The sequence below is a fragment of the Bubalus kerabau genome, chromosome X (genome assembly GCF_029407905.1).
Source record: "Bubalus kerabau isolate K-KA32 ecotype Philippines breed swamp buffalo chromosome X, PCC_UOA_SB_1v2, whole genome shotgun sequence".
NCBI classification, from domain to species: Eukaryota; Metazoa; Chordata; class Mammalia; order Artiodactyla; family Bovidae; genus Bubalus; species Bubalus kerabau.
The window spans coordinates 156,029,110-156,047,794 of record NC_073647.1 but is presented as its reverse complement, the minus strand read 5'-3'; the positions used below and the strand labels follow the sequence as shown (position 1 = coordinate 156,047,794).

General features: G+C 38.3%; 1 protein-coding gene across 1 annotated transcript in view; it reads left to right on the top strand.

The window, feature by feature from the left end:
* Positions 1-18,685, top strand: part of SCML2 (Scm polycomb group protein like 2) — a 98,847-nt gene that overhangs the window by 42,963 nt on the left and 37,199 nt on the right. Inside the window, exon 7 of the mRNA XM_055563399.1 lies at positions 3,366-3,609. Within this exon, the coding sequence (XP_055419374.1) occupies positions 3,366-3,609 (244 nt within the window). The remainder of the gene's footprint in view (positions 1-3,365; positions 3,610-18,685) is intronic.

Here is an 18,685-nt window from a genome sequence, read left to right as displayed (position 1 = left end):
TTGAGTTTATTTTTGTATATGGTGTTAGAAAGTGTTCTAGTTTCATTCTTTTACAGGTGGTTGACCAGTTTTCCCAGCAGCACTTGTTAAAGAGATTAACTTTTCTCCATTGTATATTCTTGCCTCCTTTGTCAAATATAAGGTGTCCTTAGGTGTGTGAATCTATCTCTGGGCTTTCCATTTTGTTCCATTCATCTATATTTCTGTCTTTGTGCCAGTACCATGCTGTCTTGATGACTGTAGCTTTGTAGTATAGCCTGAAGTCAGGCAGGTTGATTCCTCCAGTTCCATTCTTCTTTCTCAAGATTGCTTTGGCTACTAGAGGTTTTTTGTATTTCCATACAAATAGGACATGGAAAGGGCAATGACAACCCACTCCAGTACTCTTGCCTGGAGAATCCCATGGACGGAGTAGCCTGGTAGGCTGCAGTCCATGGGGTCGCTAAGGGTCGGACACGACTGAGTGACTTCACTTTCACTTTTCGCTTTTCATGCATTGGAGAAGGAAATCGCAACCCACTCCAGTATTCTTGCCTGGAGAATCCCAGGGACAGAGGAGCCTGGTGGGCTGCCGTCTATGGAGTTGCATAGAGTCAGACACGACTGAAGTGACTTAGCAGCAAAGCAACTTTTGTATCATTACTTTTTGTTGACAGTAGAGGGAACCATTTTGCAAATTATCTAAATCTGGAAGGAGGTTGGTTGTTTTGTGATAAAGCCCTTTCATTTACTGTGTTATGAAAAAAGAGTTAATTTGTTATGAAACAAATTAAAATTTGTTTTCTTCTAGAGCTCTATTAATACTTATTTGTGTAAGAAAATTTGATAGGTTATTCATGAAATTTAGAAGAAATAGGGGTTTCCCTGGTGGCTCAGATGGTAAAGAATCTGCCTGCAATGCACAAGACCCGGGTTTGATCCTTGGATCAGGATGATCCTTGGAGAAGGGAATGGCTACCCACTCCAGTATTCTTGCCTGGAGAATTCCATGGATGGAAGAGCCTGGTGGGCTACAGTCCATAGGGTCACAAAGAGTCAGACACGACTAAGGGATCAGAGAAAGCATGGGATGATGAGATGGGTTTAAAGGGGACATTTTTAAAAGGAACCCATCTACCAGATAGGTTTTAAAAATTATATCTTGTTGAAAGAGGTAGTTCAGAGCTTGTTTACTGTTCTCCAGGTGATTCTTTGGTTCATTCATTTAAAAAATGCTTGCCATTGAGTACTGTGCTGGAAATAACAATATGAAAAAGATCTCAGAAGAGTGAACATATTTTAATAGTTTCACAATTGAAAGGCAAGAGTGCTACTTTGGTGGGCCTCGGAATAGCAAGCATTGTTCAGGGAAGCTTTATAGAGACCAGGAGAACTGGGCTTTGAGGTGTGGAAGAGTTGGAATTGGCTTGGCAGATGTTGGGGTGTAGAGTGTTCCAGAAAGTTGGCTACTTAGACTTAAAATCGAGCTCTGATACTTATGGTGTAGTCTTAGGCCATTGTACATTAGTTTTATCATCTTGCAAGATGGGTATAATAGCTGCACTGGCTTCATAGGACTGTTGTGAGAATTAAATGAATATATAGAGAATATTTAAACTGTGCATATGCTCAACAATTGAAGGTGGTTGTTTTTGTTCAGTCACTAAGTTGTGTCTGACTCTCTGCGCCCCTACGGACTGCAGCACACCAGGCTTCCCTGTCCTTCACTATCTCCCAGAGTTTGCTCAAACTCATGTCCATTGAGTCGGTGCCATCCAACCATCTCATCCTCTGTTGCTCCCGTCTCCTTCTGCCCTCCATCTTTCCCAGCATGAGGGTCTTTTCCAGTGAGTCGGTTCTTCGCATCAGGTGGCCAGAGTATTGGAGCTTCAGCATCAGTCCTTCCAAAGAATATTCAGGGTTGATTTCCTTTAGGATTGACTGATTTGATCTTCTTGCTGCCCAAGAGACTCCCAAGAGTCTTCTCCATTACCACAGTTCGAAAGTATCAATTCTTCGGCACTCAGCCTTCTTTATAGTCCAACTCTTACAGCTGTACATGACTATTGGAAAAACTAGCTTTGACTATATGGATCTTTGTCAGCAAAGTGATGTGTCTGCTTTGCCATCCCAAAGGAAAAGAAATGCAAGAAGGCAAAATGGTTGTTTGAGGAAGCCCTACAAATAGCTGAGAAAAAGAGAAGGGAAAGGCAAAGGAGAAAGGGGAAGATAACACCCAACTGAATGCAGAGTTCCAGAGAAGAGCAGGGAGAAATAAAGAATTATTAAATGAACAATGCAAAGAAATAGAGGAAATTGAAGGTTAACCTTTTTATAATGTGTTCCCTAATATTTATTTTCTGATTTCTGGAAGTCTTAATGAAGAGAAAATTAACTTTTAATGTTGTTATTCTAGAGATTTAGGGGGTAGAATTGGCAGGTTGTAGTCTCTGAATGTGAGTGTTAGGGGGAAAGGATGCGTATAGGGTAGTGGTTCTCAGCCTTGGATGCACAGTAGAATCATCTGGGCAATTAAAATGTGCCCCATGTCAGACCAGTTTAATCAATATCTCTGGCAGTGTGGCCCCAGGAAATTCTAATGTTTAGTCACGCTGCGAACCACAGGTCTAGGGCCATTTGCAGGTTTCTGACTTGGGTAACTGGGTTGCTGATGGTGCCATTTACTGGGATAAAAAGCAGAGTGGAAAAAAAGAAGATGTTGCTTTTAATGTAGCCCTTGGTCTAAGAATCCTGTTAGCATTTGTATGCTTTAGCTTTTTGTAATGAAGGAATGTTTTTAAATATTTGTTTCTGGATTGCATATCATAAATAACCCCAGACTGTGACTTTGATGTTCTTGTATCTACATTTTATATTTTGAGTTTCTTTTTAGATATTATCTGTTGCTATTCCTTCTCTTTGGACTTATCTTTCAAATTACTCTATAATTTACATATTTTTAGGTTTGTTTGACTCCCTCTTAAAATTTCTTGTTATTGCTTCCTCCCCTTCATCCTGTCTGGCCTCCCAACCACTGCTACCACCACTATTGGAATGTAATGTCTACAAGAACAGGGATCTGACATTTTTGTTCACCTATGAATGGTAAATTCCTGGTACATAGTATGTAATACATATTTCTTGAATGAATAAATGACCATCAGGCTGGTTTTGTTTTCTTCTAGGTTCTTGACTATGCTCTAGAGTAAGTGAGATATTGTAGAGCAGAGTTTCAAAGGGATCTGTGAGAACTGTCTCTTCCTGTATTTCATTGATAAACATGAAGCTTAATTTTTGGTTGCTGAAGATTGTAAGAATACAGTTGAGCAAATGCTTCTTAATACATCTTAACAATGAAAACTTTTTTTTTTTTAATATTTTGGTAGGAACCACCAAAGCCACCTCTAAATAATTTTAAAGTGGGGATGAAACTTGAAGCTGTAGACAGAAAGAACCCTTATCTGATCTGCCCTGCAACTATTGGAAATGTTAAAGGAGATGAAGTTTATATCACATTTGATGGCTGGAGCGGAGCTTTCAATTATTGGTGCAAGTATGATTGTCGAGATATTTTCCCAGTTGGGTGGTGTAACCTGACAGGAGATATATTACAACCACTAGGAAGTAATGGTAAGATAATAACTAACTAATACATGTTCTTTTATTTTATTGAAGTTAGATTTAACTGCTGTTGACATTGAGGGTAGGACTTCATGCCCAACTGAGGAACAGCAGGCAGAACAGTGAGGACACTGTTCAGGTTAGAGAACTCGAGGTAAAAGATTATAATTAGGATTCTTGAGGGTCAGCACAACATAATGGTCTGAATTGATAGACCACACTGGCCAGTATGGGCAAAGCTGCAGGCCACATTTACACCATTGAAGCTTTGCTGCTGTAAGCATTTTGGGGTGCTTAGCTACGTTTATAGTTGATATCCTATTTAAAATTACACATGGCATTCCATTGTTAATATCTTGAAGATTTTTTTTCAAGGTTGGGCATAGCAATTGTTATACATGTTTTACATGATTTTGGTTGATTTTTCAAGTTAAATTGGTGCTTTGATAGTGTTAAGATTTCACTTCTATAAAGATTTTACTTATGCATGTTAAAAATTTTTGACTATGAAAGCCATCATAAACTAGTATATTATTTAGTATGTTACTTCAGTCAAGTGTTTATCAGTTGTAATGCTGTGCTTCCTAAGTTGAATACTGTGTTATCTAGCCTAGATATTTTCTTTCAGAAAAAAGACATCAAAATATTGAAGCTCCTTGGTTGACTCTTCCAAGGACATAGACATACCTAACCCAGTCTTCTGTGATGAAATAACTGCTGAGATTTAACTGGAGTCTAAGCACAGAAACCAATCATTTGATCCAAGTTAAATGTGAACTTATTAGTGGAATCAAATATAAATCTACTTAAGATTTTCCCCACTATATTAATTTATACCAGAAAGAAAAGAAAGATGAGTGTAGGAAATGAATAGGTAACGTGTGTGGAGGAAGGCAGTACTTAAGTATGAGTTATATGCTCATATAACCATAATCTTCTTGTAACTGCTAGTAGAATCTTATGTAATTTGGAATTTTAAGACATCCCATTATTCTACAGTACTACATACCATGATGTTCTTTTTATTAGGTACCTCTTTTTACCCATTCCCTGCTGTCATAATTTTAGGTAACAGATGTTAATGGTTGATTTTTGTACAAGTTAGTATGATACAGATTTATGTATCTGTATATGATACTAAAATAAGGCATAGTCTCTGCCCTCAAGAAGTTCACCTTCTACTGGGAGAGGGATGAATGGAGGGACAGACTTTTAAAAAGATACAATACAAAGTTAACAGTGTAAAAATAGAGATATATGCTAGATACCAAGGTGGCCGAAAGACATCTGGTTTGTTTAGGCTGGCGGTAAAGGTGGTTGGGTAAAGGAACGCTTCACAAAAAGATGCATGATGGAAGTATTAAGAGAGGAGAAGGAGTTTGCCAGGCAGAATGGAGATAAAGGTAGGAGATAAAGACATCACAAAGGTGTGAAATTGCACAGTATGTTCTGCAAACTGATGAGTTCAAGTTGGGACATGGTAACTTCGGAAGGTGTAGTCAAGAATGCTATTGTCATTCAGTATTTGGTCTCCCCCCTTTTTCTCCCCTTAGTAACAGTTTGGCTGCCTAACGTAAATACTAGATTTCTAGCTTTAGCAGTTAGTTATGGTCTTGACACTTAAATCCTTGTCAGTGGGATAAAAGCACAGATAGTGTGTTACAGAGAGGTGAATGTACCCTTCTCCTTTTTTGCTTCTGTTCTGTTGTTAGAAATGTGGTGGTTTTGGATGGAGCTCTATCTTGAACTATAAAATGGGAACCATATTCTAGGCATTTTGAAGTGGAAAGCAGAAAGGAGCCAGACTCTCTGAGAACTTTGTGGAGCAGAATTTTTATACTAACCTATTCCAGACTGTTATTTGAAAGAAATAAACTTCTGTGTTATATAAACCACTATTTTAGGCTTTTCTGTTACTGTTAGCTGAATTTAATCCTAACTGATAGATTCAGGGTAATTTAGGACGTCCAGGTGGACATGTCTATTAGATTGATGCACATGCAGATATGATGCCTACAAGTTAGGTCTTGGTTGACAAAGTGGCTTTAAGAATCATCAGGTTCATTCAAATAAATATTCTTTGTGTCAGGTGGGATTATAGTTATTGGCAGGGGTGGGGATTATGGAGGTAAGGCAGCTTACACATCCTGTTAATAACAATAACTGGTAGAAGTTTTGGGTGTGATTTTTGGTGCATGTGTAACAGAAGGTAGATGAGGACCAACAGAACCTTGTGGGTCAACATTTAAATCAATAGTTCTTATACTTAAATCAACTGGGGGACCTTGTTAAAAGGCTGATACCCTGATACTCATGAGTTGGTGTTCTGAATTAGTAAGTCTGGAGTGGGGCACAGGTTCTTCCATTGCACATGGTTTGAAGCCCAAACTTTGAGAAGCACAAGACTAAAAGATGGGTAGATGATAGAATTCAATTTAGGACACTGAGAAACAATATATATAAATGTAGGAGATTCGTTGGAGAAGGAAATGGCAGCCCACTCCAGTACTCTTGCCTGGAAAATCCCATGGACGGAGGAGCCTGGTAGGCTGCAGTGCAGTCCATGGGGTCACTAAGAGTTGGACACGGCTGAGCGACTTCACCTTCACTTTTCACTTTCATGCATTGGAGAAGGAAATGGCAACCCACTCCAGTGTTCTTGCCTGGAGAATCCCAGGGACGGCGGAGCCTGGTGGGCTGCCGTCTATGGGGTCACACAGAGTCGGACATGACTGAATCGACTTAGCAGCAGCAGCAGAAGATTCGTTGGATTGATTCCAAGAGAAAAAGATTTTAAGTAAATAAGTATTCACCACTATCAAATGTGACATAATTCTCTCTCTTTATAATGTTCAACTTTTATCTGTCCTAAAGAAATGCGTTTCTTGCAGATAGTTGGATTTTAATTGCCAGTCGGCTAGTCTGTTTTTTTAACTGGAGCTTTTTTTTTTTTTTTTTTTTTTTTTTAGTTCTACCAGTTTATTGCTACCAACCTGTCACCCTCCACCCTCATGCACACATGCTCAGTCATGTAACCCCATGGACTGCAGCCCGCCAGGCTCCTCTGTCCATGGACTTTTCCAGGCAATAATACTGGAGTGGGTTGCCATTTCCTTCTCCATTAACTGGAGCTTTTAATCTATTTATATTTATTGTAATCACAAATATATTGAGTTTTCAATATGCCATCTTATTTTATGCTTTTTATTTGTCTTGCCTTTTCCATGTTCTAGTTTCTTTTCTTATCCTTGGATTATTTTTTCTTATTCCATTTGTTCCCCTCTTGTTTGGAAGTTATACACTATATTTTCTGTTTTTATAATACTCTAGGAATTTTAACATGTTTTCTTAAAGGAAGTCTGAAATTAATATCTTTATTCTGCATCAAAACAATAAAGGAAACAGAATATTCTACCCATTTATGCCCCTCAAATTCATGTTATTACTGTTGTATATTTTAATTATGTATTTTTGTAATCCTATAAACTGTGTGTGTGTGTGTGTGTGTGTGTGTGTATGTATGCTTCCCTGATAGCTCAGTTGGTGATAAATCCACTTGCAATGCAGGAGACCCCGGTTCGATTCCTGGGTTGCGAAGATCTGCTGGAGAAAGGATAGGCTACCCACTCCAGTATTCTTGGGCTTCCCTTGTGGCTCAGCTGGTGAGTCACCCTGCAATGTGGGAGACCTGGGTTCAATCCCTGATTGGGAAGATCCCCTAGAGAAGGGAAAGGCTACCCACTCCAGTATTCTGGCCTGGAGAATTTCATGGACTGTATAGTTCATGGGGTCGCAAAGAGTTGGACATAACTGAACGACTTTCACTTCACTTCATATAAACACACACACACACAGTGCTGCTGCTGCTAAGTCGCTTCAGTCGTATCCGACTCTGTGCAACCCCATAGATGGCAGCCCACCAGGCTCCGCCGTCCCTGGGATTCTCCAGGCAAGAACACTGGAGTGGGGTGCCATTGCCTTCTCTGACATACACACACTACATCTTCTTAAACCAGTTGTCTGTTGATGGGCATTTGGATTGTTTCCATGTCTTCGCTATTATAAATAATGCTTCTGTGAACACTGGGTTGCATGTATTTTTTCAAATTAGCGTTTTTATCTTTTCTGGATGTATAGCCAAGAGTGAGATTTCTGGATCATATGGTTATTTTTAGTTTTTAAAGGAACCTCCTTACTGTTTTCCATAGTGACTGCGCCAATCTGTATTCCCATCAATAGTGTAGGACGAGTCCCCTTTCTCCACATCCTCTCCAGCATTTATTATTTGTAGACTTTGTGTGTGTGTGTTTTCCTGGTAGAATTTTACTTTTTTTTACAGCTTTAAATTTACTTTTTTAAAAATTTACTTTTTTATTGAAGGATGATTGCTTTACAGAATTTTGTTTTCTGTCAAACCTCAACATGAATCAGCTATAGGTATACATATATCCCCTCCCTTTTAAACCTCCCTCCCATCTCCCTCACTATCCCACCCCTCTAGGTTGATACAGAGCCCCTGTTTGAGTTTCCTGAGCCATACAGCAAATTCCCTATTTTTTAAAATAGCTATCTATTTAAAATATGGTAATGTAAGTTTCCATGTTACTCTTTCCATACATCTCACCCTCTCCTCCCCTCTCCCCATGTACATAAGTCTGTTCTCTATGTCTGTTTCTCCATTGCTGCCCTGCAAATAAATTCTTCAGTATCATTTTTCTAGATTCCATATATATGCATTAGAATATGGTATTTATCTTTCTCTTTCTGACTTACTGCACTCTGTATAATAGGTTCTAGATTCATCCATCTCATTAGAATGGACTCAAATGCATTCCTTATTATGGCTGAGTAATATTCCATTGTGTATTTGTACCACAATTTCTTTATCCATTCATCTTGTCAGTTGACATCCAGATTGCTTCCAAGTTCTAGCTATTGTAAATAGTGCTGCAATGAACAATGGGATACATGTGTCTTTTTAAATTTTGGTCTCCTCAGGGTATATGCCTAGGAGTGGGATTGCTGGGTCATATGGTGGTTTTCGTCCCACTCCAGTACTCTTGCCTGGAAAATCCCATGGATGCAGGGGCCTGGTGGGCTGCAGTCCATGGGGTCACTAGGGGTCAGACACGACTGAGCAACTTCACTTTCACTTTTCACTTTCAAGCATTGGAGAAGGAAATGGCAACCCACTCCAGTGTTCTTGCCTGGAGAATCCCAGGGACGGCGGAGCCTGGTGGGCTGCCGTCTATGGGGTCGCACAGAATCGGACACAACTGAAGCAACTTAGCAGCAGCAGCATGGTGGTTTTATTCTTAGTTATTAAAGATATCTCCATGCCATCCTCCATAGTGACTGTATCAATTTACATTCCCAACAACAGTGCAAGAGGGTTCTCTTTTCTCCACACCCTTTCCAGCATTTATTGTTTGTAGACTTTTTGATGATGGCCTTTCTGACTGGTGTGAGGTGATATCTCATAGTAGTTTTGATTTGCATTTCTCTAGTAATGAGCCAAAAGAGTCTGAAATGCAGTACTTGGATGCAATCTAAAAAACGACAGAATGATCTCTCTTTGTTTCCAAGGCATACCATTCAATATTACAGTAATCCAAGTCTATGCCCCAACCAGTAACACTGAAGAAGCTGAAGTTGAATGGTTCTATGAAGACCTACAAGACCCTTTAGAACTAACACCCAAAAAAGATGTCCTTTTCATTATAGAGGACTGGAATGCAAAAGTAGCAAGTCAAGAAACACCTGGAGTAACAGGTAAATTTGGCCTTGGAAAACAGAATGAAGCAGGGCAAAGTCTAATAGAATTTTGCCAAGAGAATGCACTGGTCATAGCAAACACCCTCTTCCAACAACACAAGAGAAGACTCTACACATGAACATCACCAGATGGTCAAGACCAAAATCAGATTGATTATATTCTTTACAGCCAAAGATGGAGAAGCTCTATATAGTCAGCAAAAATAAGACCTGGAGCTGACTGTGGCTCAGATTATAAACTCCTTATTGCCAAATTCAGACTTAAATTGAAGAAAGTGGGCAAAACCACTAGACCCATTCAGGTATGACCTAAATCAAATCCCTTATGATTATACAGTGGAAGTGAGAAATAGATTTAAGGGACTAGATCTGATAGATAGAGTGCCTGATGAACTATGGACTGAGGTTCATGACATTGTATAGGAGACAGGGATCAAGACCATTCCCATGGAGAAGAAATGCAAAAAAGCAAAATGGCTGTCTGGGGAGGCCTTACAAATAGCTGTGAAAAGAAGAGAAGTGAAAAGCAAAGGAGAAAAGGAAAGATATAAGCATCTGAATGCAGAGTTCCAAAGAATAGCAAGGAGAGATAAGAAAGCCTTCCTCAGCGATCAATGCAAAGAAAGAGAGGAAAACAGAATGGGAAAGACTACAGATCTCTTCAAGAAAATTAGAAATACCAAGCGAACATTTCATGCAAAGATGGGCTCGATAAAGGATAGAAATGGTATGAACCTAACAGAAGCAGAAGATATTAAGAAGAGGTGGCAAGAATACACGAAGAATTGTACAAAAAAGATCTTCATGACCCAGATAATCACGATGGTGTGATCACTGACCTAGAGCCAGACATCCTGGAATGTGAAGTCAAGTGGGCCTTAGAAAGCATCACTACAAACAAAGCTAGTGGAGGTGATGGAATTCCAGTGGAGCTCTTTCAAATCCTGAAAGATGATGCCGTGAGGTGCTGCACTCAATATGCCAGCAAATTTGGAAAACTCATCAGGGGCCACAGGACTGGAAAAGGTCAGTTTTCATTCCAATCCCAAAGAAAGGCAATGCCAAAGAATGCTCGAACTTCCGCACAATTGCACTCATCTCACACGCTGGTAAACTAATGCTCAAAATTCTCCAAGCCAGGCTTCAGCAATACGTGAACCGTGAACTTCCAGATGTTCAAGCTCGTTGTAAAAAAGGCAGAGGAACCAGAGATCAAATTGCCAGCATCTTCTGGATCATGGAAAAAGCAAGAGAGTTCCAGAAAAACATCTATTTCTGCTTTATTGAGTATGCCAAAGCCTTTGACTGCATGGATCACAATAAACTGGAAAATCCTGGAAGAGATGGGAATACCAGACCACCTGACCTGCCTCTTGAGAAACCTATATGCAGGTCAGGAAGCAACAGTTAGAACTGGACATGGAACAACAGACTGGTTCCAAATAGGAAAAGGAGTACGTCAAGGCTGTATATTGTCACCCTGCTTATTTAACTTCTCTGCAGAGTACATCATGAGAAACGCTGGGCTGGAAGAAGCATAAGCTGGAATCAAGATTGCCAGGAGAAATATCAATAACCTCAGATATGCAGATGACACCACCCTTATGGCAGAAAGTGAAGAGGAACTAATAAGCCTCTTGATGAAAGTGAAAGTGGAGAGTGAAAAAGTTGGCTTAAAGCTCAACATTCAGAAAATGAAGATCATGGCATCCGGTCCCATCACTTCATGGGAAATAGATGGGGAAACAGTGGAAACAGTGTCAGACTTTATTTTTTTGGGCTCCAAAATCACGGCAGATGGTGACTGAAACCATGAAATTAAAAGACGCTTACTCCTTGGAAGGAAAGTTATGACCAACCTAGATAGCGTATTTAAAAGCAGAGACATTACTTTGCCAACAAAGGTCCGGCTAGTCAAGACTATGGTTTTTCCAGTGGTCATGTATGGATGCAAAAGTTGGACTGTGAAGAAAGCTGAGTGCTGAAGAATTGATGCTTTTGAACTGTGGTGTTGGAGAAGCCTCTTAAGAGTCCCTTGGACTGCAAGGAGATCCAACCAGTCCATTCTAAAGGAGATAGCCCTGGGTGTTCTTTGGAAGCAATGGTGCTAAAGCTGAAACTCTAGTACTTTGGCCACCTCATGCGAAGAGTTGACTCATTGGAAAAGACTGTGATGCTGGGAGGGATTGGGGGCAGGAGGAGAAGGGGACGACAGAGGATGAGATGGCTGGATGGCATCACCAACTTGATGGATGTGAGTTTGAGTGAACTCCGGGAGATGGTGATGGAGAGGGAGGCCTGGCGTGCTGCAATTCATGGGGTCGCAAAGATTTGGACATGACTGAGCGACCGAACTGAATTGAACTGAGTAATGAGCCATTTTGAGCATCTTTTCATGTGTTTGTTAGCCATCTGTATGTCTTCTTTGGAGAAATATCTGTTTAGGTCTTTTCCACAGTTTTTGTTTGGGTTGTTTGCTTTTCTGGTATTGAGTTGTATGCGCTGCTTGTATATTTTGGAAATTAATCCTTCGTCAGTTGTTTCATTTGCTATTATTTTCTCCGATTCTGAGGGTTGTCTTTTCACCTTGCTTATAGTTGCTTTTGCTGCACAAAAGCTTTTAGGTTTAATCAGGTCCACTTGTTTACTTTTTTTTAATTTCTGTTATTGTAGGAAGTGAGTCATAGAGGATCTTGCTTTGATTTACGCCATCAAGTGTTCTGCCTATGTTTTCCTCTAAGACTTTTATAGTTTCTGGTCTTCCATTTAGATCTTTAATCCATTTTCAGTTTATCTTTGTGCATGGTGTTAGGAAGTGTTCTAATTTCATTCTTTTACGTGTAGCTGTCCAGTTTTCCCAGCACCATTTATTGAAGAAGGTGTCTTTGCCCCATTGTATAGTCTTGCCTCCTTTGTCAAAAATAAGGTACCCATAGGTGCATGGGTTTATTTCGGGCTTTCTATCTTGTTCCATTGGTCTATATTTCTGTTTTTGTGCCAGTACTGTACTGTGTTGATGACTGTAGCTTTGTAGTATAACCTGAAGTCAGGAAGGTTGATTCCTCCAGCTCCATTCTTCTTTCTCAAGACTGCTTTGGCTCTTCGGAGTCTTTTGTGTTTCCATATGAATTGAGAAACTTTTTGTTCTAGTTCTGTGAAAATGCCATTGGTAATTTGATAAGGATTGCATTGAATCTGTAGATTGCATTTGGTAGTATGGTTATTTTCACAATATTGATTCTTCCTACCTAGGAACATGGAATATCCCTCCATCTGTTTATGTTATCTTTGATTTCTTTCATTAGTGTCTTATAATTTTCAGTGTACAGTTCTTTTGTCTGAACTGTAAGGTAAGTTTATTCCTAGATACTTAATTCTTTTTGCTGCAATGGTGAATGGGACTGATTCCTTAGGTAAGTTTATTCCTTAGATATTTAATTCTTTTTGCTGCAATGGTGAATGGGATTGATTCCTCAATTTTTCTCTTTCTGATTTTTCATTGTTACTATATATAGAAATACAGGTGATTTCTGTGTATTGATTTTGTATCCTGCAACTTTGCTTAAATTCACTGATTAGCTCTAGGAATTTTCTGATACTGTCTTTAGGGTTTCCTATGTACAGTATCATGTCATCTGCAAACAGTGAGAGCTTTACTTCTTTTCTGATCTGGATTCCTTTTATTTCTTTTTCTTCTCTGATTGCTGTGGCTAGGACTTTCAGAACTATGTTGAGTAGTAGTGGTGAAAGTGGACATCCTTGTCTTGTTTCTGATCTTTGGGGAAATGCTTTCAGTTTTTCACCATTGAGAATAATGTTTGTTGTAGGCTTATCATATGTAGCCTTTACTATATTGAGGTAGGTTCCTTCTATGCTCATTTTTTGAAGAGTTTTAATCATAAATGGGTGCTGAATTTTGTCAAAGGCTTTTTCTGCATCTATTGAGATTATCATGTGATTTTTATATTTTTATATTTGTTAATATGGTGTATCACATTGATTGATTTGCATATATTGAAGAATCCTTGGCATCCCTGGAATAAACTCAACTTGATCATGGTGTATGAGCTTTTTGATGCGTTGCTGAATTCTGTTTGCTAAAATTTTGTTGAGGTTTTTTGCATCTGTTCATCAGTGATATTGTCCTGTAGTTTTCTTTTTTTGTGTTGTCTTTGTCTGGTTTTGGTATCAGGATGATGGTGGCCTTGTAGAATGAGTTTGGACATGTTCCTTCCTCAGCACATTTTTGAAAGAGTTTTAGAAGGATAGGCATTAGCTCTTCTCTAAATGTTTGATAGAATTCTCCTGTGAAGCCATCTGGTCCTGGGCTTTTGTTTTTTGGGAGGTTTTTGATCACAGCTTCAATTTCAGTGCTTGTGATTGGGTTGCTCATAATTTCTATTTCTTTCTGGTTCAGTCTTGGAAGATTGAACTTTTCTAAGAATCTGTCCATTTCTTCCAGGTTATCCATTTTATTGCCATATAGTTGTTCATAATAGTCTTTTATAATCCTTTGTATTTCTGCATTGTCTGTTGTAACCTCTCCTTTTTCATTTCTAATTTTGTTGATTTGATTCTTCTTTTTTTTTTTTTTCTTGATGAGTCTGGTTAGAGGTTTGCCAATTTTGTTTATCTTCTCAAAGAACCAACTTTTAGTTTTATTATCTTTAGTATTGTTTCTTCCATTTCTTTTTCATTTATTTCTGCTCTGATCTTTATGATTTCTTGCCTTCTACTAATTTTGGAGGTTTTTTGGTTCTTTTTCCAGTTGTTTTAGGTGTAACGTTAAGTTGTCTGTTCAGTGTTTTTCTTGTTTCTTGAGGTAGGACTGTATTGCTATAAACTTCCCTTTTAGAACTGCTTTTGCTGCATGCCACGGGTTTTGAGTTGTTGTGTTTTCATTGTCATTTGTTTCTAGAGATTTTTTGATTTCCCTTTTGATTTCTTCAGTAATCTATTGGTATTTATGAACATATTGTTTAATCTCTGTATGTTTGTGTTTCTTACAGTTTTTTTCTTATAATTGATACCTAGTCTCATAGCATTGTGGTCGGAGAAGATGCTTGATTATTATTTGTAGAGTTTTTGATGATAGCCATTCTGACTAGTGTGAGATAATAACTCGTTGTGGCTTTTATTTTTATTTTTCTGATAATTAGTGATTTTCAGCATCTTTTCACATGCCTGTTGGCCAACTGTGTGTCTTCTTTGGAGAAATGTCTGTATGAGTTTTCTCATATTCCAATTTTTTGATTGGTTTGTTTGCTGTTTTTGATGTTTTGATTTGTTTGATGTTCAGTTGTATGAGTTCTTTGTGTGTTTTGGATCTTAACCCCTTGTTGGTGGTTTGCAAATATCATTTGCAAATATTTTCTCTCATTCTATAGGTTTTCTTTTAATTTTGTTGATGGTTACATTTGCTGTACAGAAGCTTTTAAATTTGATTAGGTCCCATTTGTTTATTTTTTTTCTCTTTATTTCTTTTGCTTTGGGAGACTTATCTAAGAAAATATGGCTGCAATTAATATCAGAGAATGCTTTGCCTATATTCTCTTCTGTGAGTTTTATGGTGTCATGTGTTTTTTAGTCTTTTAACCATTTTTAGTTCATTTTTGTATATTGTGTGAGGAAGTGTTCTAATTTCATTGGTTTACATGTAGCTGTCTGGCTTCCCCAGCACAACTTGTTGAAAAGATTATTTTTTTCTGCATTGTTTGTTCTTGCCTTCTTTGTCAGAGATTAATTGACCGTAGGCTCTCTGTTCTGTTTCATTGATGTGTATGTCTGGTTTTGTGCCAATACCATTGCTGTTTTGATTACTGTAGCTTTGTGGTTTCATTTATAACTACTTTTGAATACAAATAATCCAACCTGGCTTCTCTGGTGGCTCAGATGGTAGAGTCTGCCTGCAGTGGGGGAGACCTGAGTTTGGTCCCTGGGTCGGGAAGATCCCCTGCAAATTGAAATGGCAACCCACTCCAGTATTGTTGTCTGGAAAATCCCATGAATGGAGTTGCCTGGTGGGCTACAGTCCATGGGGTTACAAAGAGTCAGACATGACTGAGTGACTTTCATACACAATCCAACCTGTGCCAAAATAGTATTTGGAAGCAGTAGAATAGAAACAAAGATATGCCCCCTGGTGCCACATTCTGATATGTAAAGATTCACGGATGTTCCCGCAAGAACCTTAGGATTGTGGGAAGAGTATGGTTAAAAGTTGTTAATTGATATTCAGAGACATTGCATGTATGATTCATTTTTATTTTTTTCAAGCATTGCTTATTAATTGCAGATAGATTAATAATGTTAGTACTATACTTACACAAGCTGAAATACTCTGTTTTTGAGTAGAGAAAACATTTACTTTAGCCAATATGTCATTCATTAAATGGCAGCTATAATATAGAAGTATCATTTCTTAGACATAATGTGATATATTCTTTTTATTTATTTATTTTTGGCTCTGCTGGGTCTTTGTTGCTGTGCCGGTTTTCTCTAGTTGCAGTGAGCAGGGCTATTCTCTTATTGTGGTGCATGAGCTTCTCATTGTGGTGGCTTTTCTTTTTGTAAAACTTGGGTTCCATGGCATGCAGGCTTCAGTAGTGGTGGCTTGTGGGCTTCAGTAGTTGCAGAGCCTGAGCTCAGTAGCTGCGGCTTGCAGGCTCTAGAGTACAGACTGAGTAGCTGTGGCACACGGGCTTAGTTGCCCCGTGGCCTGTGAAATCTTCCCGGACCAGGGATTGAACTGGTGTCCCCTGCATTGTCAGGTGGATTCTTAACCATTGGATCATCATGGAAATCCTAATGTGATACATCCTTGAAAGCAAAATGTTTTAAAATTATTTTTCATTATTTTTAATATTATTTTTCTCTAATAGAAAAAGTAATAAATGCTTAAAGCAGAACAATGAGAAAAGTATACTGAGATAATCATGGCAAACAGTTTTATCTGTATTTGGCTTCATAATGCTTTAAAAAAATTTTTTTTGCACATATAGCTTAAGAATACAGACACAGCAAAGCAGTAGAAAAACGTTGTTATAGTGTATTTATTCTTAAAAATCATATAGAAGAATTTAGAAGAATGAGACTGTTCCTGTTTACTAAGAAAGAAAACTCTCCAAGATGTATTTATTGAAAAGAACAACCTCCCTATACATACAATATAATACCATTAAGTTAAAATAAGTATGTATTCCTATATTTAACTATGTGAAATTGAAGTTTCTCAGTCATGTCCAACTCTTTGCGACCCCATGGACTGTAGCCTACCAGGCTCCTCTGTCCATGGGATTCTCCAGGCAAGGGTTCTGGAGTGGGTTGCCATTTTCTTCTCCAGGGGATCCTCCCAACCCAGGGATAGACTGGGGACAGCAGGCCAGTCATGAATGCCCACTAGAAACTATAGATATATGTAAATAAATACATAGAACATATCTGAAAGGCTATACAAATTTGTTTTTTTTTTTTTTTGAAAGGCTATACAAATTTGTAATAGTGATTATTTCTGGAAAGGGTGGTAATGGGGACTTTTATCTGTGGCTTTGTTGTTGTTGTTTAAACCAGAATGTATTGGTATGTTGCATTTGTGTCTAAATTAATTCATGGTTTCAGTTTGAAAAGAGATTATACTGCATACTCCACTCTTTTGTCTACTTTTTTCATTATATCTTGTGACTGTATTACCATGTGAAGTACATTCCTCAATTTCAATTTTACTTGTTTTGTGCTCCATCATGTGGCTGTACCATAATTTATTTATCCAAACTTCTGTTTTGTTTTAATTTAGGCTTTTTACACATTTATGTTATTAAATTAGATGATACGAAGAATATATCTTTGCACACTTCTCTAATTATCTACGTAGAATAAGTTTGCTGAGTCAGAGGGTATGTTTCTAAGGCTGACAAATTGTCATTCAGAAAGGTATACTCACATCCATTCCCCTCAGTGGTGGGTGAAAATGTTTTTTCCTTCTCTGGTCAACTTTGGGCATTATCATCTTATTTTTCCTAATTTAAAAAATGTTATTTTAAAATTTTTTATTTCTTAGATTACTAGTGAGGTTGAATCTTTTTGTTTCCATGTATTTTATTTATTCATTTTTTAAATTTTATTTTATTTTTAAACTTTACATAATTGTATTAGTTTTGCCAAATATCAAAATGAATGAACCCTCCTCCCTCCCCATTCCATCCCTCTGGGTCATAATTTTCTTGCTAATTACCTTTTCCCACTTTTTTCTTATTGTTCCTTTCCTTGTGGATTTGCGGGCTTCATTTGTTGCACATAATCAACCCTTTGTCATAAAAATAAAACCTTTTCGTCAGTCATTTGCTTTTTAATGTCATGAAATTAAAAGATGCTTACTCCTTGGAAGGAAAGTTATGACCAACCTAGATAGCATATTGAAAAGCGGAGACATTACTTTGCCAACAAAGGTCTGTCTAGTCAAGGCTATGGTTTTTCCAGTAGTCACGTATGGATGTGAGAGTTGGACTGTGAAGAAAGCTGAGCACCGAAGAATTGATGCTTTTGAACTGTGGTGTTGAAGACTCTTGAGAGTCCTTTGGACTGCAAGGAGATCCAACCAGTCCATTCTAAAGGAGATCAGTCCTGGGTGTTCTTTGGAAGGAATGATACTAAAGTTGAAACTCCAGTACTTTGGCCACCTCATGCGAAGAGTTGACTCATTGGAAAAGATTCTGATGCTGGGAGGGATTGGGGGGAGGAGGAAAAGGGGACGACAGAGAATGAGATGGCTGGATGGCATCACCGACTTGATGGACGTGAGTTTGAGTGAACTCTGGGAATTGGTGATGGACAGGGAGGCCTGGCGTGCTGCAATTCATGGGGTCGCAAAGAGTCGGACACGACTGAGCGACTGAACTGAACTGATGGTCTTTTAAGAGAATGTACAGAAATATTAAACTTAATGACTTGAATGTTAAATAACTTAAGGGGCATAGTTAAATAATTTCAAAAGGGACAAATGATATTAAATTAGTAGAATTTCATGAATTTTTAAAAATCTGTATTTTTTTATTTGTTTTGAATATTTCTCAAACAGTTTGGAATTTTTTTCAACCTTTTTTTAATTGCTTTTCCATTTTTTTTTAAGACTATAGCACATAAAACCTTTTCAAATAATTAATGAGTAAAGACAATTCAGGCTTCCCTGTTGGCTCAAATGGTAAAGAATCCGCCTGTGATGCAGGAGCTGCAGGTTCTATCCCTGGGTAAGGAAGATTCCCCTGGAGGAGGAAATGGCAACCCACTCCAGTATTCTTGGCTGGAGAATCCCATG